At 35.0% G+C, this 25,654-nt stretch overlaps 1 protein-coding gene across 1 annotated transcript in view; it reads right to left on the bottom strand.

The window, feature by feature from the left end:
• The window catches only part of SYNE1 (spectrin repeat containing nuclear envelope protein 1), a 552,931-nt gene that overhangs the window by 336,608 nt on the left and 190,669 nt on the right, over positions 1-25,654 (bottom strand). Inside the window, exons 16-23 of the mRNA XM_027857999.1 lie at positions 22,423-22,519; positions 16,721-16,923; positions 12,740-12,904; positions 11,344-11,496; positions 7,237-7,380; positions 4,430-4,603; positions 897-1,055; positions 376-540 (exon numbers count right to left, since the gene is read on the bottom strand). Coding sequence (XP_027713800.1) covers positions 376-540; positions 897-1,055; positions 4,430-4,603; positions 7,237-7,380; positions 11,344-11,496; positions 12,740-12,904; positions 16,721-16,923; positions 22,423-22,519 — 1,260 coding nt within the window. The remainder of the gene's footprint in view (positions 1-375; positions 541-896; positions 1,056-4,429; positions 4,604-7,236; positions 7,381-11,343; positions 11,497-12,739; positions 12,905-16,720; positions 16,924-22,422; positions 22,520-25,654) is intronic.

The raw sequence follows: 25,654 nt of genomic DNA, 5'->3' as shown, positions 1-25,654 counted from the left end.
TTGGACTCCTCATATCTTCCCTCAGGATTAGATGAATATACTCTTTGGTTCCATCTTTTATCTTAGACTATCTACATTGAGAAGGAACATGGTGTGGTGGATACAAAGCTGGCCTCGGAGTAAGGTAAATGTAGGTTCAAGCCTTGTTCCTGACACAGACTGGCTGTGTGATTCTGAGCAAATCACTGAATCTCTCAGTATGCCAGACAATTCCCTAAGACTGTAAATTACTGAGCTGGTGCCAATCTGCATTGGTAAAGAGATTTTCCTTATTGGAATTTTCCTAAAACAAAGAAATCACAGGTCCAGTTACAATAAAAAAAAAAGCCTGCCCATATGGCTCATGCTTAATGTATATTAAAGGATGTAATTTACCGTATGTTTCTTCAGAAGTGCTTCAGGATCCCCTTTTTCTTTTATGCTGGCCTGGGCAATCTGGAGAACTTTCTCCAATTCTGCTCTGGACTCCTCAAATTTTTTCATCAAACGACTATTTGTTTCTACATGCTTTCTCCACTCACCCGTTTTCTTTACCATATTCTTGATAACAAAGTCAAAAGAAAATTATTTTTCTTATTAATGAAATCAGCATGTTGTGTCTAGGTAAACATTACCAATTAAGTATTTATGTTTTTAATAAAATATTTAACAGGAAGCCTTAATGTAATCACTGGCCCTGAAGTAAACAGAAATAATGATACAGATAACTTCTTTTCAAGGCTTATGAATATGTAGTGGATTGTATTGATTTTCCATGCAGTAGTAAAAAAAAAGAAAGAGAGAGAAAGAAAAAAAGAAAGAGAAAACCAGAGGCACAATCAATAATAGATTCTTCTCTGCCTTTCTCTCACCAACATTTTCCCAAATGGCAATTTAAACCAGAAAAAATAAATTACCTGAAAAGCAACATGAACCTCAGCAACCTTTCTTTGCAGCATGCTCTGATCAAAGTGTTTTAACACCTTACTCAAGGCCACAAATTTCTGCACATTTTGACTGTCTTTCTCAATTAGTGTCAAAGTCTTCCTGCAACTTTCTTGATAAGATAACAGCTCCTACAAAGAAAAAAAAAACCCTGATAGTATTATAATACAGAAGAAAAAGAAAAAGAAACTGTGCAGTTTTAGGTTATCCAAGGCATATAGATTAATCTATGTTAAAAGATTTCATTTTCAAAAAAATATTAAGAAACAATCTTTTAATCAAAGGATTCAGCAATCACTAAAGTTGCTCCATTTTAGATCAGATGTCAAAAGTGGTTTTTTGACATCTTACCTTTGTGTCATATGGTATCCTCATATTTGATCTAATGCTACAGTGGAAATAATAGAATAAAAGAATCAAACGTAGAATTGAAATTATAATAACCACCTAATTTCTGGTTTTCTTCAACCAGCAGGGCTCATGCTAATGTCATGATAGTGACACTCCTAAAATTAACTTGCACATCAGATTATAAAATGTTGAAAGGTCTTTTAACTTAGTAAGGTGAAGTTGACTGAAATAACGAGAAGCAGAAAATATGTTTTACATGCCAGCATGCCCATAGTACTGTAAAAACTGAAGAATCTCTGATTGTTGCTAACTAGACGTAAGCTGCCAGAATAAAGGCAGATTGTGCCCAGGGGATCAGAAACTCATGGAATCCAATGTATTTTTCTGTGCTTTCAAAAGTAGATGAGTAGCTGTGGCCTGCAGGTTTAAAGTTCTCTCTAGTGGCTCTGTAATATATCAATCAATCCAACCTGCTTGATGGGGGAGGGCAAGGTAGCTCTGCCAGAGTATATCTGACTAGTTATTCATTCTAGGCAAGTCACTTCACCTCTCTCAGGTTCAGTTTCCTTATCCGTAAAATGGGGATAACCCTACTATTTGTGACGATCAAGTTAGCAATAACATGTAATAGGCTTTGCAAACTTTTTGCATAAATGGATGAGTTTGATTTTTCTTTTTGTAAAATACATGCAAATCCGACCGGTGTAATCTCTTTGTTACTGAGTTTTGCTTTTACAAACTGAAAAAAAATCTTTTTTTTTTCTCCAAAGATTTGGGAAATCAGATAGGAATTAAGTTATAAATATACTATTACATGTTAATTGGGTTGTGGCATACATAACATAAGGATTTCATAACTATTTTGCTGATGTAGTAAATGGGACTATATCTAAGGATGAAAGAAATGTCATGAATGAAAAGAATGCATTTGAGTGTGATTTAGACACATAAGTGATCTTTTCCGCCAAGGAATTCATTTAGATCAGGGGTTTCTAACCTAGGTCCATAAATCTGTTTTTTTTTTAATATTTTGATAACTCTATTTGGATACAATTGATTTTCTTTTATAATCCTATGTATTTTATGCTTTTAAAAACATTATTCTGAGGAGGTATCTGAAGGTTTTTATCAGGTTGCTTAAATGGGTCCATCATATACAAAAGGTTAAGAACCTTGACTTAGATTAAGTATTACTAAGCCCTGAAAGGACTTTTTTTTCTATCTGTTGACAGATGGTTTCATTCAATAAATACCAATTAAATAAAATAATTAGCTATGCTCAGTGGAGGGGTAACATTCTTAGGAAAGACAGGTCTATTTATAATGAGACAATAAAAAATATAACTTGTCATGCTAAGTACATCCCTAAATATTTTATGATGGCTGACTTAGCATGACAAATTGTATTTTTTAATTCAGAGCCTGACACCCTCCATGAACAATATCTGTTCAAGCAACCTGAACTGATGGATCAACTCTGTCACTATGAAGTTGATTTTGAGATCTATTTATCCAGCCCTAACCTCTCTCCTGGGCAGCTAGGTGGTTCAGTGGATACAGTACTAGGTCTGGAGTCAGGAAGACCCCCTTTTCCTGAGTTCAAATCTGGCTTCAGACATTTACTAGCTGTGTGACCCTGGGCAAGTCACTTCACCCTATTTGCCTCAGTTTCCTCGTTTGCAGAATGAACTGGAGAAGGAAATGGCAAACCACTTTAGCATCGTTGCCAAGAAAATCCAAAATGGGGTCATGAAGACACAGACATGACTGATATGACTGAACAACAAGAAAACCTCTGTCCTGACTTCCACTCTCACGTCTCGAGTGCCTATTGAACTTCTCAAGTTGGATATCTTGCAGACATTATATTCTTAACATGTTCAAAATTGAGCTCATTATCTTTTCCCCCAACCCTTTCATCTTCTTAACCACTCTAATACTGTTGAGGGTACCACCATCCTCCCAGTCACCCAGGCTCACAAACTATGTTATGCTCAACTTCTTACTCTCATTCCCTATATCCAATCTGTTGTCAAGTCCTGTTGATTCTACCTTTACAGTATCTCTTGGGCATAAACCCCTCTTCTCTGACACTGCCTCCATACCTCACACTTCCACTATTGTAATAACTTCCTAGTTGGTCTTCTATCCCCAGATCTCTCCCCAGTCCATCCTCTACTTAGCTATCAATGTCATCTTTCTAAAGTACAAGTCTGACCTTCTATCTACCCCTCTTCCATTCAATACACTCCAGTTGCTTCTTGTTACCTCCAAGATCCAATATAAAATCCTCTTTTGGGGCTTTTAAAGCCCTTTATAAGGAATACTGTCTTCTTAATTATGTTCCACTTCAGATTATTAAAAATTAGTCAGAACTATGCTCTAACTAGCCACAAACACACACTATAACAAAATGCCATACATGTCTCTCCTTATTCTTTTTCAAAATCTTTAGTATGCAAACTAATTGCAAAAAGCTAAGGACTTTATCTGCATTAATGTTCCAATTGTACCCTACTTATTACACAAAGGGTAGGGTAAATACACACTGAATAAATGTCCTTCTTGTCTAATATAGAGGCAATGTGGAATGATGAATAGGGTATCTGATTTGGAATCAGGAAGACCTTCATTCAAATCCTGCCTCAGACACTTAGAAACAGTGTGACCTGAGAAAGTCACTTTTCATCCTCTGCGCCTCAATTTTCTCATCTGTCAAATGAAAGGGTTGGATTCAGTGGTCTCTAAGATACCATCCAGTTCTGAATCTATGGTCCTATGAACTTACTTGGTTTGAACAAGGAACTAATGAGGCCACAGCCCTGAGTTTATTCTTTGGATTCTAGGATAAAAAGACTATCTTCTCCATGGCCCCATTTCAGATCAGCAAAAGGAAACTGAGGAGAGAATAAGTATGAATGGCTCCCTTGCCAGTGGAAAGGAGACTGAAATACCTGTTCTACTGACAATGGTCCAACAGAGCCATATTTGTTAAGGAGGGAAAACACAGTTTGGGGGTGTTTAAACTACCCCTTGAGAGAATGGTCATTAATTTTACTTTAGTATCTTGGGGTCTGGGCTCCTTAGAAATCGTATGAGTTGTTCTTTAGACAAGTAAAAGTCCTTTAAGCAAGTAAACGGCAGCTTTCCTTACCTGATGTTTTTGTTTAAAAAGGGTGGTAGCTTGTGCTTCCCTTTCAAGGAGTGACATAGTTTCATTGATTCTCTCAAGTGCCTCATAAAAGAGTGTGATCTGCTTTTCTAATTCTTCCAGTGGAATCAATAGCTGTTGAGTCTCATAAAGAAATGCAGGGTAACATTCTTTGACCTTCAAAAAGACAAAGACAACAATTCCATTCAATAGCAATGTGCCAAAGCAGAGGAAACTGAGTTGTCACCTTGAGATAACATTTTCCTTATTTACTATCTTAAATCGATTTTGCAAGTTGGCACTTACAAATCCATAATATCTTACCTTCATGTGATCCTCAATAGATTTGTATAGTTCCCTGAACTAAAATACAGGAATTATACTATGAAATCCTGGGGGTTAGGATTTAAATGAATTGTTGGTTATTTGTCGATAAATGTGAACTAAACAACAGAGTGAGCTAGAAACCTCCGGGATCAATGAATCTTTCTGGTTATCATTCAGTCAGCAAATCGCTAATTATTTTCAGATCCAAAGTAAAAGGAAAACAAACAGTACTGACCAGGAGGAGGGCTTCTGTTTATTTGTTTGTTTTTTTTTTTTGGTAGAGGTATATAGTATGTATGTTACATAGTGCATAGATAAGATATAAAAGTTACCAAAAATGAGAGGCTCTGTTCTTTAAACTTGGCATTCATAAGTGGCAGCTTTTTGGTTGTGGTTGCTTACAAATAGTTTTCTTTTTCACGTGTTAAGTTTTGAGATTAATATGAACTGAAATGTGAATTACATGTCTACGGTGGCAGAGTTTGAAGAATGAAGGATAAATATCCCAAAAGAAATAGAAAGTGTTCTTTATGGGTATGTGTCATAGTAGTATTAATAATAATAACAAAATGACAATCACAGCTGATGTTTACAAAACACTTTAAAATTTACAAAACCATTCACATACCTTATCTTTTATGAACCTCAACTCAGGTATCATTATCCTCATTTTACAGATGAGAACAGATTAAATAAATTACTCAGAGTCACAAAATTAGGATATAGTAAAACTTGAATTTGAGTTCAGGTCTTTTGATTCTGAAACAGGGGATCTTCCTACTTTTCTATTTTCCAAGTGTCTGTTTAATAGCATATAAACCTCTCTGTGAATGGGGATAACGATAGAATTACTTCACAGGGATATTGTGAGGATCAAATGTGATAACATAAGGAAAGCACTTTGCAAACCTTAAAGCCCAACATAAATGTTAGCTATTATTATAATTCTTAACTGATAACTTATCATTAAAAATCCTATAAGGTACAAAAACTATTCTGATTTTGAGACTTTTTTCAAAGTCTAATGGGGAAGGAAGAAAAGTATTTGCATTGTTTTTGGTAATATCATAGAAAGGGTATAAGAGATTATGTCCTAAGACAAACTCAATGACACAAAAGAGCAGAATGAATGAAAACCAAGCATGTTAAAGATCCCCAATATACCTTATAGAGAATTCTAAGAGCACTTGACACTTTTGTCTCATCCAGAAACAGGCCAGACTTCGGTATCCACTACGGTCCAAGAGTGGGGAACCTGCGGTCTACACTCACATTCATTCTTTGCCCCCTGTTCCTCCAAGGGTTTTTCTTTTATAAAATTTTAAAAAGCTACTAGTTGTTTCTGAATTGATAGAGGCAATTGTCTCTTCAACAAGTCAATTCAATAACCTTTAATAGATACCCACTAAGGGCAATGTAATAAAGGTTATTGAATTGAATTGATTAAATACCTACTAAGGGTAAGGTGAGCAGCTAGGTGGCACAGTGAATAGAGTGCAAGGCCTAGAGTGAGGAAGACTCATATTCCTGAGTTCAACTGGCTGTGTGACCTTGGGCAAGTCACTTAACCCTATTTGCTTCAGTTTCCTCATCTGTAAAATGAGATGGAGAAGGAAATGGCAAACTACTCCAATAACTTTGCCAAAAAAATTTAAATGGGGTCATGAAGAGTTGGACACAACTGAAACACTCAACCACGACAATGTTGGTAATGTATTATGCTAAGCCCTGGGCATCCACCGACAAACATGGAAGATTCAGGCTTTGAGGAGTTGTATTTGTGAGGCATAGTGTGATAGTAAAGAGAGACCTGGAATTAAATATAAGATGACCTTGGCTCAGGTCCTGCTTGGCACTTAATAGTTGGGTGACTTTTGTAGAATGAGGATAATAATAGCACTTACTTCACAGGGTTTTTGTGAGGATAAAAGGAGCTATTATATGTAAAGAATATTGCATATTTGAAAACATTATATAAATGTGCCTTATAATTGTGCATTTATTTTTGAAAGGTCTTAGCAATGTAATTTTTACAAATAAATGAATATATATGTATGTATATATATGTGTGTGTGTGTATGTATGTGTATGTATATGTATATGTATATATACATATATACATATAAACATTTGCTTTATAGACCTCACAAGGATATTATGGGAAAAATATTTTTTAAACTTTAAAGTGCTACAAGAATGTGATATGTAAATATACATAGGTAATGTACATATATGTATGTAAAGTATATATATATATATATGTACGTATATATGTATGTATGTATGTGTGCATGTACGGGGGAGAGAAAGAGAGAGAGACAGAGAGAGAGTCAGAGAGAAACAAAAAAAACCCTATCCTTATTTAATGATGAATATACTGGCACTGTGGGTCAATGTCATAAAAAACAGATCAAAAGCAATTATGGTTGCCTTTTTTTGTACACTGTGAATGTCATTAAAAAAACAAAAACCTCATGGATTACCTTGTTTAGCTGATCTTTGAGTCCAGACATGGTTGCAAGGATTTCTCGTGCTTCTTCTTGGGGACTCTCTTTTGTAATAAGCTGTGCTGTCCTTGTGATAATCTTGTATTGAGCTTCCATCCCAGGTATCTTCTGCTTAATATCCTGTCAGGAATCATTACTAGGAATCATTAGTAGGAAATAACTGTTTCTATTAATATGAGGGATTGAAGTACTGTTCAGCTTTTTCTAAGCACAGGAATAAAGAAATGTATTTTTATAAAGATTTCTGCATTTAAGAAATTTGTGCAGGTCCTGGGGACAATCACTCATTTATAGTCACAATCACTCATTGCTGAGACTCACGTCAATCAATCAGTAAACAAAGATATTATATCTCAAAAGAAGTATGAATACTATGATTTAAATACTATGAATTGTTATTCATACTATGAAAATATTCAGATTAGCTGCAATAGGATTTATATTTCTGAAATATATCTGGATCAGCTATTTTTGTAAATGCCAATAACAATCTTTAAAATGAACACTTTGGAAGACAACCTTCCTCCCCATTTTAAAGGCTGTCATTTATTACATTCATGTAGAGGCAATATATAAAAAAAATTTTTTCCTTGAAGTGTACCTTTTAGAATGTGAAATCTACATTTAAGCCACTAGAGTGAATAGCTAAAAGCAATTATTATCAATGTATGTGACTTTATCTAAAGAAGTATAATTTTGAAATGCAGATTTGATTAACTGTACTCCTCATCTCCCCCATTAGAATTCTTTTTATCTCCATTGATTATATTCATTCCTTGTCTCTCCCATTAGTGTTTTTTGGCTCATTCTTTTTTTTTTTTTATGTGAGGCTTTTGGGGTTAAGTGCCCTGCCCAGAGTCATACAGCCAGTGAGTGCCATGTGTCCAAGGCTGGATCTGAACTCAGGTCCTCCTTTCTCCAGGGCTGGTGCTCCATCCATTGTGCCACCCAGCTGCCCCCTTGGCTCATTCTTTGTAATGCCAATACTTGGCACAGTGCCTCGCACATAGTAGGAATTTAATTAATGCTTTTTTATTGACTACTTATGGAGAGGTTCATATTTAGGTAGTATCCATTTCTATTCATTTGAATTCAACAAATATTTATTTAGTGACTAATTTGTACAAGGCAGCTAGGTGGCCCAGTGGATAGAGTGTAGGGCCTGGAATCAGGAAGACTCATAGTCCTGAGGTCAAAGCTGGCCTCAGAAAATTACTAGCTGTGTGACCCTGACCAAGTCACTTAACCTTGTTTGCCTCAGTTTCCTCATCTATAAAATGAGCTAGAGAAGGAAATGACAAACCACTGCAGAATCTTTGCAAAGAAAACCCCCAATTTTTTTATACTCATTTCATTTTTATTTAGGTTTTATATATATATACATATATATGTACTTATATATATATACATATATTTACAGACACACACACATATATACATATATATGTCAGCATTTGAATTAAAAAAAAATGTCCACCATTAAATCTAGTAATACCAAGTTCAGAAAATAGTCTTAGGCCTTCAAAAACCACCTCTTTTACCTCTTGAACAACAGTAGCTATTCTATTAAAGTCATCTTCTAAGTCTTCCAACCTACAAGACCTTCAAAACAGAATTTTTTTGCTTCTGCATAGTTTATTATGGGGAGTTTGTGGTTGCTTTAGATTTGAAGCTATTTATATTTCTCACCATTTATTAGTGTCCCTGGGGAAAAAGATCAAATTGATCAATAGCTGCCAGCAGGTTCTTTCTAGAGTTATGCAAAAAATATTTTTTTTAAAATGAAAAAAGTACAGTTATGCAGAAGGCAAAAGCTTTGTGCCTCTGGTCATATTTAAAGTTTTCCTGGGGGCAGCTTGGTGGTGCAGTGGATAGAGCTCCAGCCCTGGAGTCAGGAGGACCTAAGTTCAAATCTGACCTCAGATACTTGATACTTAACTAGCTGTGTGACTCTGGGCAAGTCACTTAACCCCCCATTGCCTCACAAAAACAAAATTAAAAAAAAAACCAACAAATAAAGTTTTCCCTCAATTTAGCTTAAAAAAAAACCATACTTTTCTTCCTTTGAAAAACAAATAATCAACCCATAGGGATTAAGTGCATATAAAAGAATTCTTTTTTATAGTACTTGCCGTATTATTTTAAAAACCAACATGCTGTAAAATGTGTCTATGTGTATGTATGTATATGTATATGTGTATATACATATATACACATATACATATACATACACACACAAAATCATTCAAAACATAGAATTAATTTAAAAAACCCTATTGGATATTTACTACATGCAAAGCATTGAGCTAATCTTGGTGTTAGCTTTGATTCTTGGTACTATCCACCTTCTATATGCAATAAGTCACTAAGTCCTGTTGATTCAGTCCACAATATATCTTGAATTTATCCTTTCCTCTCTATGCCCACAGAGACCAACCTAGAATCAACATTCATTACCATCTGTCTAGACTGTTTCAATAGACTCTTAAAGCTCTTACCATTTGTACTCTTTCCTCTGTCTAATCTATCCTTCAAGCTTCTGTCAAACTAATCCTCACTTAAATCCATAAATCCAATCATGACACTTCTCTGCACAAAATGTTCGGTGCCTCTTTATTTGGCAATCAATTACAGTTCAAACTCTTTTATATGGCATTCACCGTGCTTGACAGTCTAATATCACTTTAACTTTCTAGTCTTATTTAATACTACTTCCTATCTCATACTCTATACTCCAACCAAAATGGACTATTCACTGTCCTCTAGACCAACACATATTATGGTTTTCTCCCCTATGCATTTCTTATTATTGCTCCCTAAGCCTACAATGTCCTTTCTCCCACTTTACCTACTGAACTCCTGCTTTAAAGCCCAACATAAATGATATCTCCACAAAGCCTTCCCTGTACATTGTTGGTGTTGTGGTGGTTGTTTTTCAGTTGTGTTTGACTCTTTGTGACCACATTTTTTAGCAAAGATACTGGACTGGTTTGCCTTTTCCTTCTCTAGCTCATTTTATAGATGAGGAAACTGAAGCAAACAGGGTTAAGTGACATGCCCAGGGTCACATAGCTAAGCACTTGGTTTTGCACTACTTGGATTACTTTGTCCTGTATTATGGCTAATTTGGTGTAACATCCTCACATAAAGAGTGAGGGCCAAAACTCTTATCTGAATTACATATCTCCTCCAGCACTCCACACATAGCAGGTGCTTAAGAAGGAATTTGTTTAATTGGATCTAGCAGTGTTTGGCACTAAAGGGAAATGACATCATAATAACAATAATGACTATATTTTAATATAATCTGTTTTCTTTATAATTCTATGTGTTTTATTTTATACGTTTAAAAACATTCTTCTGAAAATGATTGGGTCCAAAGATTTCACCAGACTGTCAAAGGGATCACCGATACAACAAGACATTAAGAACATCTGGCTTAGAGATATAAATTTGGGAATCAATTGCATTGAGGTGATAAGTGAATTAGTAAGGATAGATGAGATCACAAAGAGAGAATACATTGAAAGAAGGCTGAGGACAGAACCTTGAAGAACATATACATAAAGGGGAAAGGGGGAAAAGAATAGCTAAGTGAAGACAGAAAGAGACAGAGACAGACAGACAGAGAACAGATTCAGAGTAGTACAGGATCATGAAAGCTCTAGAAAATAATAGTGGTAACTAGGAGGTGATGCTCAACAGTGTCAAATGCTGAATTTGCATTTAAAAAGATAAGTAAAGAAAAAAAGATCACTAACTGTGGCATTTCAAAGGTCATTTGGTGACTTTTGGATGGAATACTTTCCTTGGAGTGGTAAGGATGGATTATTGGACCTTTTTGGTAGAGTTTCATGACCTTTTTTATCCAGAAACATTTGACAACTGAGGAATGAAAGAATACACGATGGATAGTGGAGTTTCTCCAGAGTTGGTTATTGTCAAAACAGTTATGGGAAGCAGAAATTTAGAAGGTAGGCTAAAGAGATATTTTATGATAAACTTGGGCAGAGGGAGAGAAGGACTTGAGATATGTGTAAGATTAGACTGTTTGAAATTTCATGTCACAGAAAAGTATCTCACCTCTAAATCTTGAAATAACATCTTGACATTAAGAAAAGAAACATCTAAAGGCTCAGAAAGTTTCCCATTGGCTTCAGCAGTAAAAACGGACAAAGTGGTAACATAATTTAGATATTCTTTTTTCATTCGGTCAAGCTCATCTGCTCGAGCATACTGCAAGAAAAATGCAAAAGTACAATGTTATCAAAGGTTGTTGTACAGATATCTAAGAAATCATTAACCTCTTATAAGTTCTATTCTAAAAATTTTATGGTTCCAATTCTGATATTTATCTTAAAGAAGTTTAAATTTGGGGGCAGGCAATAATTTACTATAATCCATGGGTGAGGAAGAGAAGTAACACATAAAACTGAGAGCTTACCAGAGAGGTAAGTCAAACCAATTTTAAAGATAAGGGATATTTTGGATAAGGAAAATACCTTAATCCCCTTCTAAAATTTAAAGTAATATACCTATATTTCTAGTGTCCTTGAAACAAAGTAATTGAGAGGAAAAAATGGTAACCAAATGCAAATCAAGATTTCTTCATTATTTCAAAAGATATATGGTTTCATTCATGTTATCTCATCCCACAATTGCAAGACAATAGCTCAGATTAGAGGGGCCATGGCTAGTATGCTGCCATGGACTGTTCACGTGAGAAATGTTGTTAGTGCTGTCCCTCTGCTAAATCTTGTTACTAATTTTAAAACTTATGGCTTTCCTTGAGCTCTGGGTCTTTGGTTTCAGACTCATTTTCTCAACTCTGTGATTAGCTTTCTTGATGAGTTGCCTTTCTCAACTGCTGGCTTTGATATCTGTCTAGCATTCTATGTACAAGCTTGGATCTTGGTGTAAATGCCACTGCCCGGTCACCAGGCTTACTCTTTCCAGCTAGGCTTGTCAGTTTTTGCTAAGCTTGAGATACTCCACTGTACAGATGTTCCCTCATTCTCTCCACAGAAAGCAGGTCCCTACCAACTCTGGATATCCTCCTCACCTATTCAGACTGTAACCTGGGCATACTTAGCAGATAGTTTGACGAGTTGTTGTGGCCAAAATATTTTATTCATGATGGTGGTCAAACTTCTGGAGATGAATGCTGAATTTAGATAGGTTGGTTATTAGAAGAACATCTATTTTTGGGCCAGTGCTCAAAGCTTTTCCAGCTTGTGAGGGCCTTCTGTACCTAGTGCTCCACTGGAATAGCCTTCCAGATGCCTTTTAAGGTTATTTCCACATCACAATAAAGCATGCAAAAGGGACTAGAATAGAAAAGAATCTATAACAATTCTAAGCAAATACAGGCCAAACTTAGCAATTGATATGCTCTTTAGAAAAATGATAAAACACTTCTTAAACCATAACACAATATGACAATCATACTAATAATTTTAAATGATTGAGAAAGACTTACTTGTTTCACTTCCATAAACAGTTCTCTCCACCGTCCATTTAACAAAAGCAATTGCTGCTTAAGGTCTCGGGAAACAGTATCATCACATGTTTCAATAAGAAAATTGCCAGCATCGTTCATAGTTGTGTGCTGCTGGATCCAATGAGGCAAATTTCGGAAAAAATCCTGAAGAAAAATTCATGATATTATAAACCATAAAACAAAAAAACTGTAGATATTCAAAAATATTATCTTATGATGGTGATAATGTATATAGTAATATTATAAATATATCATATTATATATTATATTATATATTATAAATATCACCCATTATAGGTGATATTTTATGACTATTGAATTTGGAGAAATGTTTGATAAATAGGTTATCCCTCTGCCATCTGCTTCCTCTGGCTTCCTTCAAAACTCAGCTCAAATCCTCCCTCCTTCAAGAGGTGTTTCCTTGTTCCCTCTACCTCCATTTCCCTTCTCTATTGCCCTTTTTTTGAAATGAACTCCGATTCACTATATATATGTATGTGTATATATATGTATGTATGTGTGTGTGTGTGTGTGTGTGTGTGTGTGTGTGTATCCTGTATATGCCTAATTGTTTGCATTAGAATGTGAGTTTCTTGAAGGCAGAGATCGTGTTTTTGCTTTTCCTGGTATGTTCAGGGCTCAGCACAGTTCCAGGAGCATAGTAAGCTTTAATAAACTCTGTTGACTGACCATCAAAGTGGCATTCTACAACAGGATGGCAGGATAAGGACAAGACTTATGATTTCACTGCCATAGGGGATTCTCAGCTGAGGAAACTCCTTTACTAAAACAGCGGAACACTGATGAGATAATTGGTTTATTCAGGATCACAGAGCCAGTATGTGTCAGAGAGAGAATTTCAATCACTTCAAGATGAGCTCTATCTACTGTATATATAGCCACCATTAGCATTTATATAACACTTTCAGCTTTGCAAAGTGCTTTACAAATATCTTATTACCACAACAACACTGGGAGGTAGGTACTATGAAAATCCTCATTTTATAGATGAGGAAACTGAGGCAGAAAGAAATTAAGTGACTTGATCAGGATCACATAAGCTAGTGTTTTAGGGCCAGATTTTAACTCAGGCCTTCCTCGTTGCACATCTAGTGTTCAATTCACTGCACTAGCCAGCTGCAATTCATCTCTTTTAAAATGTTTAGAGAAAACTTTTGATCCATCTGTCATTTAAAAATTTTAAATTGAATATTATTCCAAGTGGATTAGTTTGTATCACAAATACAATCAAATGACAATTAAAAAGAGTACAATACATCCTAAGGTTGTTCCTCCTTCATTGAGAGTCCAGAATAACATACATAACACAAAGGCAATGATACCCCTCTCAATTTACTTGTTTTTACCCCCTTTTCTTTTTGCCGACTAAAAATCTTCCAAAGGGACAAAAGGTGCCAAATATAACTCACTAGCGTTTTAAGTCTCTTAAAATCTATTTTAATAATAACTTATGTGTAGGAGGTTCCCCTACATAAATAGAAGAGAACATTTCTGCTTCTGGTGGATTCACTTCACAAAAAGTATCAACACATATGACATTGACTGGCACACTGCCACCTTATCAGAACAACCCAAATTGGAATAGGAATGGAAACTCTACCATCGTTAGCTACCCCAAAAACATGGCATCTATATGAAAGCTAATTCACATCAGAGGATGTGTAAATTTGCCCTGCTTATATCATACATAAGCTTAGAGAACAAATCTAGAGTGATATTTTGCATGCCAACTCATCTGCTATGGCAAACCAAAATAGTCATTCAAATGTAACAAACATATAAAAGCCTACTGTGTACAAGGCATAGAGTTGGCATTGAACACTCAAAATAGATGTAATTCAGGCTATACCCTCAAGAAGTTCAGAATTTGAAAGTGGGAGAAAAAGATGTTCACCCAAAGTAACTCTGATTCCAGTGAAAATATAGTAAGTACAAAATAGAGATATTGCAATATGAAATAGTCAATCAGTGAACATTTATCAAGTGTCTAAGGCACTGTGCTAATAACTGAGGATACAAAAAGAGGCAAAAGACAGTCCCTGCACCCAAAGAGCTTACAGTCTAGTAAGGGAGACAATATGCAAACAAATATATACAAAGCAAGCTATATACAACATAAATGGGAAATAATACAGAGGGAAAACACTGTAATTATGAGATGTTGGGGAAGGATTCCAGTAAAAGATGAGATTTTTAGTTAGGACTTAAAATAAGCCAAGGAAGTCAATAGTCAGAGTGCAGAAGGGGCAGCTTTACAGGGATGTTTAAGAGAAATAATTTTAAATGTAAGATGGATGAATATGTAGGTAAAGGTTAGATAGAAAATTAGGGATTTATGGATAAGGTGGCACCTGAAGGATCTTCAACCAAGAAAAGGTGGAGAGAGTATAGGTTTAACTTCTCTTTGAAGGTAGATAGAATCATTTAGCCAAAAGACCTCATTTTATGAACAAGGATGCTGAGGTCCAAAAGTTAAATGAATTATCTACAATTCAAGCTTTTTGATTCCCACTCTTCTAAAGTATTTAAGGACCTCGAAGAGATAATCACTACATGGGTGTGGTCCATTATTAGCAGAATGGCCATTAACTGCAAATGCTCTTTTCCATGCAAAAATGAAGAATGGGATATAAATAAGTATATTGAGAAGGGGATTAACTGCTTTTTTTCATTTCTCCATTAATTAAAGTAATTAATCGAAAGCAGAATACTACAGGCTAAAGGAGCACTGCATTTGGAAACCTAAGGAGCTGGCTTCAAATCTTCCCTCTGCTATCTGCTGGGTCTGACCCTGAGCAAGTTATTTCATCTTTGTGGGCCCTTTTCCTCATCTGTAAAACTAAAGGTCAGGGAGATTAAGTGATTTGACCAGGGTCACATATATTGTTAGAGCTACGATTTGAACCTAGCAAAGTCTCCTGGTGCCAAATGGAATACTCTTTCCAACCTTAATAATTATCTAGTCTAGCCACCCCCTCCACCTCTAAATCCTATGATCCCATACTGTTACATGTGTTCAGAAGTACGACCAGACAGACATATACATGCCAATTAAGTAGTACTAGTACATGTATAATGTAACTGGGTTAATGTTTACTCCAGTAAAAATGAGTTTGATATACTGCATTGGCTCCCTATCACTTCAGAATCAAATATAAAATCCTCTCTTTTGGGTTGAAAATCCTTCATGACCTTATTCCTTTTACTTTTCAGTCTTCTTGCACCTTACTGCCCACCAATCCAGTGACACTGGTCTCCTTTCTCTTTTTCAAACAAGACCTCCCAACTCCCGACTGGGAATTTTCATTAAATGTTCCCCATGTCAGGGATGCTCTCTCTCCTCATCTCAACCTCCTGGGGTTCCCTGGCTTCCTCCAAGTCCCATCTAAAATCCCATCTTCTGTAGGAAATCTTTCTGATCTCCCCTTAATCCTAGTGCCTATCTTCTGTTGATTATTTCCAATTTACCTGGGATATATCTCATTTGTACATAGTTGTTTACATGTTTCCTCCCCATTAGACTGGGAGCTCCTTGAGAGCAGGGATTGTCTTTTGCCTTTCTTTGTATCTCTAGCACTTAGCACCGTGCCTGGAACATAGTAGGTACCTAATAAAACTTTGACTGCATGGAGTCAATTGCTGACACAAACTGGCTCTGTGACCCTGAGCAAGTCACAGCCTCTCAGAGATCTAAAGGTAACTTTCTAATAAGACTTTCAATTGCATAGGAGATGCCTAAATGCATTGGTAAGAGAGAATTTCCTCCCTTGGGAGTTCCCTTTACCACTAAATGATACACCTTGCCCCATCTCAATCCCCTATTTCAGAGGGCTGTGAGGAAAGTGCTTTGTAAACTTTAAAGCAAGATATAAATATGCATAATTACCCTATATTATTTTTCTTTGCAAATTAATGTTCAATTCCATGAAGTCAGCTTACCTTTTTGGCATGCTCTGATTGGTTTAACATTTTTTCAGCATCCTCCAGCCAGGCTTGTAGACTGGCCACAGTATTGCTGTACCTGTCCCAGTTAGAAATGACTTCTTCCAGCATGCTCCTGACACTTCTCACTTCCACAGACAAATTCCTCCATTGAGCAGTTGTTTCATTCATGAATTTCATCACATTCTCTGCCTCTTCCACTGAAACAGATGAAGCAAGATAGAATTTTTAGGTACCGATTTTCTAGAAATAGCTGGATCTGGCAAAGATCAGAAAGCTATTTAGTCAAAATTCATCGACCTTAAATTATAAAGGATTCAAGAAAGTGGTTTTTACTTTAAACATCAATTCTAAAGAGAGGCAACATGGTAGTGGTAGAAAAAGTAATGGTTTTGGAATCAAAGGACCCAGGTCCAATTTCCACCTCTGTCAAGTTCAGCTTGTGAGAAGTTGGGAAAGTCATTTAACCCCTCTGGGCCTCAGTTTCCTCATCTGTAAAATGAGGGGATTGGAGTAAATGGTGAGTTCCTTCCAGCTCCAAATCTATGATTCTATAATCATAGTAATTCTACACATTGGTAGATACAATACCTTGGTATTTTAATAGGACTGAGTGTTTAACATTGATATGACAAGTGCTTCCCAAAACATGGAAATTAAAATAGCTCAACAGGTAAATATTTACTAAACCCTACTAGTCATGAAGCACAATTCCATCAGATTTACCCAGCAGTGATTTCTAAATATGACTGTTAAGATTATAGAAGCACAATCTCAACTTGTGACTTAGTCATGGAATTTCAGGGGGAAATTGCACAGGCTAGCTTTATAAAGAGAGATCTCAAATGCAATGACTTATTTTGTATAAAGGCACTGAGCATACATGAAAAGGAAAATGGCTTTAGTCCTTCAAGGAGCTGTGATTTCACTAGAATGGTTATTCCCCTTGTGCAAGGGCTCTGATTATAGCCTTGACATACCTCAGTAGGTGGTTTTCATAAATTGATGTAGCTGAAAAATTTACCACTCAGAAGCCAACTTTCTGAAGATAAGCCTCTGTGGATTTAGCTGAGCTGGTCCAAACGTAACAGACATATAATCTTCTCCTGGACCTACACTTAACGCTTTCCATTCTAGCTTTATAAGACCTGTTTGAGCTTGCATTCTGTTGGCCTAGAGTTCAAGAAGCAAGGGTCCACATGACACCACGAGGAAGTCTCAGTGTAAGACTTTAGAAAAGATAATAAGCACTTAAATGAACAATAAGCCCTTAAAACATTGGTTACCATGTATTATAACCAATATGGTTACCACCATAATCAACTGAGTCTTTATCATGCATACAGTAGAAGTATGAAGCCATGTTATCACTCAAGATATTTCATGGTTTAGTTCACTTCTGACAAAAGTTATCATAATCCTAATATTTACATGGCTTTCATTTAACTTTTGAGATGCTGCTAACAATGTCATTGATAAGCAGATCGTGGAGTAAGGTTAAAAACAAAGCAGTCCTTTTTCAAAATGTCAAAATTGGAAGAACCTCCTTTTAACCTCTAGAGGACAAAACAGCCATCAGTGTCATACAATAATAAACCTTGATACAGTCAACTTTTATGACATGCAAAATATAACCTTTTTTATTTCAGATTCCAGTAACTTAATAATCTAGATGAGGATGCACTAAAGCAGCAGCTCCAAATAAAATGTTTTCTAAGTAGATTAATGATGTGAATGAGATTACACAAAGAACAACAGAAAACTGTTGGGGCAGCAAGTTGGTGCTGGATAGAGCATTGGAGTCAGGAAGAACTAAGCAATTTCTAATTTCTTAAATGATTGGCAATGAGTTATGCTATCATTAATCATTCTTATCTCTTCATAAAAGCAACTATTATATGGAACCTCTATCAGCCAATACTTTTTCTAATCTAGTTTTGCTCAATATGTGTACTTTATAGCGTCAAAATGGCATTTCTTTGAAATATTTAATATTTATAATATTCAACATTCTTTAAAATATTTTGTCATTCAGACTTCAGTAATTTACATTAGCCTTCACAAATACTGGTCTAAGCTGTTGAGATCTTATTATAGTTATTTGGGGAAAGAGGATGTGCATTATGATATATGTAAATTAGTATATTAATGAGTTGTTGCAACAAATATATATGTGCACCTACAGGTAGATAACAGCCAGTATAGTCTAATAACTTGTTTAACTTGGTCTTTTTTCATTTAATTTTTCTTTTAGAGGTTGACTTTAATCATTAGGCAGTCTTTTATGTCATATTTGAAGATAGAATATGAGCTTTATTGAAATTAACTTAAAGGATGTGGCTAACATCACTAAGAAAGAGAACAATGAGCTAACTTTGCAGCATATTGCATGGTTTCTTTGGCTGTTTCAAAAAACAAAGTTCAACATTCTTTTATGGGAGTGAAGAAAAGTACAAAATAGACTGCCATGGCTCATAGCAACACAACTAGCTATATCTTGATATTAGTTGGCACTTTTTTTCCCTTTAGCTGTAATATATACATATATACATACATACATACATATATATATATATGAAACTTAAAAACATTATTTCAAACTTTTTTCCACACTTTAAAGTTCCATGATTTCAAAGATGTGGATATTTCTTCTACAAATTCAGAATGCCAGCTCTCTAGCCTCATAGATGACATTCCAGAATTGTTGGGGGGAAAAAATGATCTACACTTGGTGGCAAACATTCTGGTAGTAAGCCTGTCTGGATTTGGCACCAGTATATTAGATGGCAAGCATTCAGTCTATCAATAATAAATCTGTATTCAAAACTTTGCTGGAGCTTGTGCTCCACTGACACACCTTTCAAGAATCCTAAATTGAAGTGGAGACACCATGTCAATAATATTCTTTTATTAGATGTGCATAGAAAACATTAAGCCATTTAACTTAGCTTTCATTAGAAATGAAATACTCAATGGTTATCTTAAAAGGAATCAAATGAGGTGATATATACTAAGTGTTTTATCTCCCTGAAACATCATATAAATGTCAGTTGTCACTACTATTATTACTAATTCCATGACATTTACTATGGCTTCACCCCAGACATGAGTAGTTTGGTGATCTTAAGGATTTGCAGACTATCATTTGATGATGTATTTTTGAGCTTTGTCCCCTAAAAAAAACCACTCACAAATATGTTCTAAAGCCTAAATAAAGACTATTGAAAGGTTGTTATGGGAATATGTATGTGTGTATGTATGTATGTATGTGTGTATGTATGGGTGTATGTATATATGTATATATACATGCATATACACATATTGTCAATCAATATGGATAATCACAAAATCATACACTTTTAGCATATGAAGGAACCTCAGAAGTCATCTTGTTTAATCCCTATTCAAAGCATCAAACTTGGTTACACTATCTCCAGGAAGTAGTTATCCAGAATGTTCCTAAAAATTTTAGATGATGGGGCAATCAGTACTTTACCCCCAAAAGACCTCTTTTCATATTTAGACATTTCTAATGATTAGGTAAAAATGTTTTACTTATATGTTAAAACCTGCCCTTGCAACTTTTAATCATATTTTGCCCATCAGGAGCAAGCATGTAAGTCAAATCTCTCTTCAACAAGAAAACCCTTAAAAACCTGAAGCCAGAACTCTGATCAACACAATGACCAACCGTAATTCCAGAGGGCTCGTGAAAGACTCTTTTGTCAGAGAGGTGATGTATTCAGAGAGAGAGAGAGAGAGTGAGAGAGAGAGAGAGAGAAAGAGAGACATATATGTACAAACACACACACACACATATATATATATATGTATAGACAGATGTGGATACGTAGAGAGATAGAGATTATGGTCAAAGTAGGAATTTATGTTTTTTTGATTGCATATATTTGTGACACAGGTTTTGTTTTTCTTACCTTCTCATCTGGGGAAGGAGAGTGTCATTTCATTAATAAAATTTAAGATAGTAATAATATTTTAAGTCACATAATATTTAATGTATACATGTATATACATACATATGCATGTGTGTATACATATATATGTGTGTGTGTGTGTATATATATATATATATATACACACACAGAGAATGCATACATCTTTTCTCATATAGTGTGCATGCTTTCTTGCCCCTACCAGTTCATTCATGACACACCAAGAGTCTGTAGTGTTCTGTACTTTCATTTCCAAATATCTTTCCTGCCATTCAAGGATCATTTCACATACCACTTTGTTTTCGATACCCTCCCTGCTCATCCATGTTCGATGTGATTCACCTTTCTTAGAATTCCTTAACTCCTTGTTTGAATCATTCTTGTCATAGTTATCACATATTATGTTACAGTTACTTTGTGTACTTGTCTCACTCCTCTGCTGAAATGTAAACACTTTGAAGGTAGGTACCATGCCTAATTCATCTTTAATCTCCACCAGCCCCTAACACTGTGCCTTTATATAAAAGATACACAGGAGATGTTTGTTATATTAAATCATTGCAAATAATGTTATATTAAGAAAGCAGTTTAAAAATTCCAAAGAGCTTTACCTATTGGTCAAAGTTGTCTGACTTCAGCCCTTATCGTAACTCTGTAGTGTTGGGTGACTAATAGATGTATGGCTGGGGAATACAGAAACAGGAGCTACCAGGACCAAATAGACTGTATCAGCCTCAATTTACCTACTACTTGATTTGAATTTAAGTTGATGAGCCCATAGAGGTATGGAGGATTGGGGAAAGACTTGTAATATATTATTCCAGATTGGTGTCTTTGGTTATGTCGCAGCATCCTTTGGCTCATCTCTCTATAAAAACAGCACCATTTGCTCTTAACTGTTTCAGCCATCTGGGATGGGATAATGGTCTAGATGGAGTCTACCTTTTAGGAATCATTTGCTGCTTGGGTATGTGGTCCCATTTCCCTGAGCAGATAATAAGATAGGCCAACATGCATGACTTGTATTATTTTTCTATTACTATGTCCATCAATGATTTTCATAAATTGCCCAATAAACTGTGTAATTATATCAGTTTAAGATGGATCATACTATTTCTCTGTTCTTCATTAGCTAGAATGTGACTACCATACCTCTGTCTTATGACCTGATTCAATTTTCCATATAGGGAAGCAGGAGAGTTATGGTGAAACACCTTGCCCAAGGTCATACATAGAAAATAATGATAAATGCATGTTTCAATCCCATCACCAAGGCTATATTGTTAATATTTAGTTATATCATGATATTAAAATATATGTGTATATATTAATTGATGTCTTTTCACTAATTAAGATTCATCTTTAAGTGATCATAATATTTGTCATTTTGTCATTATCAAAAGTCATCAAAAGTAGACTAAGAGAATTTTGTAAACACAAAAGGGGGAAAAGTACAGTCCTTAAAAGAAAATCATCACTTTCTTGATCAAAAGAAAGAATAGTACAGTATAATATACATACTCTTTTGTCAATGAAGACACTTGTACATACACAGAATTCTATGCAGATCTTGTACAGTGTTTTTGCAGGTGAGTTAATGAGCTCCTTTCAGCAGGTCAAAGCTGCCCCACTGTGGAATCAACTACTAAATACATACTTAGTATGTTAATAAGAAGGCAGATTAAAGGCAGTACATGTAAAAACCATGTTACTATTTATTGTAGGAGATATTGCAAGATGTTTTACCTGAGCCATCTGCTTTCACATACATTTCAGCGGCCTCCTTCAAGATATGGTATGTCACTTCATATTGTTCAAAGAATTTACTATTTTCTATAAAAGACTAGAAAAGAAGGAGTCAGAAGGCAAAAGGGAATTAGTACAAAACAAAAGGTATGTTTATATGGAAAATTAAACACAGATTTAATCTGCCACCTTTTTCTTCAAAGCAAGTAGGTGGCTCATCTTCCCTGTAATTTGGGGATCCTTCACCAATGCACGTCAAATGGTTCCATTACTATAATTAGACAAAGATTCTCTTGTGTTCATTAGCTATTTCCACCTTGTTTATTTCCCTAACAGCTGACTCTAATGTTCTAAGAAAAGAAATCCTTTCTTTCATGACCCTTGGCCTTGCTCCTGAAAAAGATGAAGGATGCCTAGGAAAACAGCCCTAGCATTTTCAAAGCTAAATTAAGAGGTACATTTTTAAGCCTTCTGCTGGGCTGCAGCAGTGGGACTCCTTTGCATTCAGAATATTCTTTACTCTTAAGTGACTGCTCTGTGGGTACTTCAATTTATAAACAAAATAGCGCAGTGCTCAAACATTTCCCTTATAGAAAAAAAATGTCTATTTTATGTGTAGAAAGTACATCAAAATAACATTTCATTCTTTCCACACAGTGACATATTTCAATGATCAACACAAAGCTCCTAGATGCAAAGTAATTCATAGCATGAGGCTTTTTTTTGGAAAATTAAAACCAAGAAAAAGATGTTTTTCTAGATATATAAAAAACACATTATAAACATCAATGAATCAAAAACATGAACTTGAAAACAAAGCACCAAAGCATAATGTTAATGAATTACCTAAATGTAATTGATATTGTATTCTTGGAAACATGAAATGAGTCCTCACCCACAGGCCAATAAAATAGAAAAATTAGACAACTATATAGATATCCAGGCTAAAGCGAATTTAACCAGTGGAAGATGAGGTTTTTTTTTTTTTTTTGGCAGATGTTTTGGGAGAAAGGAAGAAGGGATATTTGTTATGTAAAGAGTAAAGAACATTTCAATCGTCAATGTGCTTAATTTTCACAATTTCCATCATTTTAAGAAAAATGATCAAAAATGCCTCAAATTTATGTTATAAAATTAGTCCTAAAGATCAGACTGAGTACTCAGTGCATTATTTGTAGATATAAAACTCCTTTATAGCAATTTCATAGGAGGAAACACGCAGACCGTTGTTGATGAATACTTAGTATACTTCAAGATGACTACAGGATTCACGCCCAATATGCCATTTTTGCAAGAACAAGTAAATAATTTGCCCTTAAACAAGGCTTTGTTCATTTTCACGGATAAGAGTACATAGTGACCACTTTCCTTAGCAACTGCAAAGCACTCTATTGTTGATGTTGAAGTAAATAACTCATACTCTGATTAGTTTATTAATGTCATTGATGTTCCTAGAAAAGTACAAAAAACTTTTCTTTCAAAAAAATTGAAATGTGTTTCAGTAATCTAAATGTAGATAAAACCAAATAAGGCTTAATCAAGTAAGCACATTTCTATCTAACACTCAAGCACATAAGGCCAAAAACTGAAAAGACCTAGGGTGCAATTAAGAAAAATAATCTCTGTTTTCCTTGAAGCAGTTCTTACTCTAAAACTTCCTTAATCAACAGGATTCAGTTGATGAGCTCCATATCTTGTATGTATTGAATTTAATTTGATTTTAAGTCTAAACTATAAAGAAGGCATTAGCCCTATGATTTTTACATCAAATAGCAATAATAACGTCTGACAGTTAGGCTAACAATCATGACAATAATGGTTTAATAATCCAAATAAGCCAAACAAATTGAGATCCTATAACAAAAAAAGTAATTAATATGCTAGAGTATTTTAAAGATTGAATAAAGATAAGCAAGAAGGAATTGTTCATTACTAGTAGGCTGAGGCATTCAAGAAAAATACATTTAAATATAATGTAGTGAACAGTTAGGAGACCTAAGGACATGGGGGTAGGGGAATGGAGAGGTTTTTATCTGAATACTGAACTTATTAGCTTTATGACTGCAGCCAGGTTACTTAATATCTCTAAGCCTCTGAGTTTCTTTATCTATAAAATGTGGACGTTGATACTTTTATTATCTGTCTCACAGGGTTATTGTGAGGAAAGTGTTCCATAAGCCCTAAAACACTATAAAACTGTTTATTATGTGTGTGTGTGTGTATACACACACACACACACACACACACATATATATATATGTATTTATTTTTCCTGAGGAAATAAATTTGTAGATCTAAGAGCACTTCCTAAATTTGAGATGTCATGATTCTCATACTTGCAAGGATGAAAAGACTTATATTTGAATTCTCCTTTTAGCCAAGTAATGAATATAGGTAGATTATGTATGAGTTATTTTACATTCTCCCTAGATTCTTTTGTCTTTGATATGTAACTTTAAGGTGAATCATTTGGGAACATGAATTATACTATCAACCAAGATCACTTTAATTGGATAATTGTCTGGATCATTCTTCCAGCAAAGATTTGGGACCATGAATTATACAATCCCTAAAGATTTTAGCAAAAGGAGCTCTAGAGAGAAGGTGCTTCAAAAAAACATTCTAACTCTAATCCCACAAAATTCTCCATTTTAGTCAATGTGACTAGATCTTTCCTGCCATTGAGTAAAAAGAAAAATATACAAAGTTATTCAGGATATGAATTATAATAATTACAAGGTACTTGCTTCACAATTATATTGCAGTTTGCTTAACTATGTAGACAGTAAACAAATAACTTTGAAGAATAAATTATCTGGACTAGCTTTGCATGTGAATTAAATTAAGTAACCATGCAATTGCCACATCTCTACTTGATTCCTGAAAGAAGCTAAGAGAGGCAGTTAAGGAGAGAGTACTTTTAGGCACAGGCAAAGGCACTGAGTCTGAAGATGAAATATCTTATGGATAGCAACTATTAGGCTGTGTGGAGGATAGACTGAATATTTGAATTAGAGAATTCTAATTAGAGAAACTAATTAGAAAGTTGTTGAAATTATATAGAGAAAAGTGATGAAAATTGAACTAGGATAGTTCTGTGAGTGAAGACACTTGTTGTTCATCGTTTTTTTTTGTGAGGCAATTGGGGTTAGGTGACTTGCCCAGGGTCATACAGCTAGTAAGTGGTGTTATGTGTCTGAGGCTGGATTTGAACTCAGGTCCTCCTGACTCC

The sequence above is a fragment of the Vombatus ursinus genome, unplaced genomic scaffold, assembly GCF_900497805.2.
Source record: "Vombatus ursinus unplaced genomic scaffold, bare-nosed wombat genome assembly UNPS02012602.1, whole genome shotgun sequence".
NCBI lineage: Eukaryota > Metazoa > Chordata > Mammalia > Diprotodontia > Vombatidae > Vombatus > Vombatus ursinus.
This window is presented reverse-complemented; position numbering and strand designations above follow the sequence as displayed.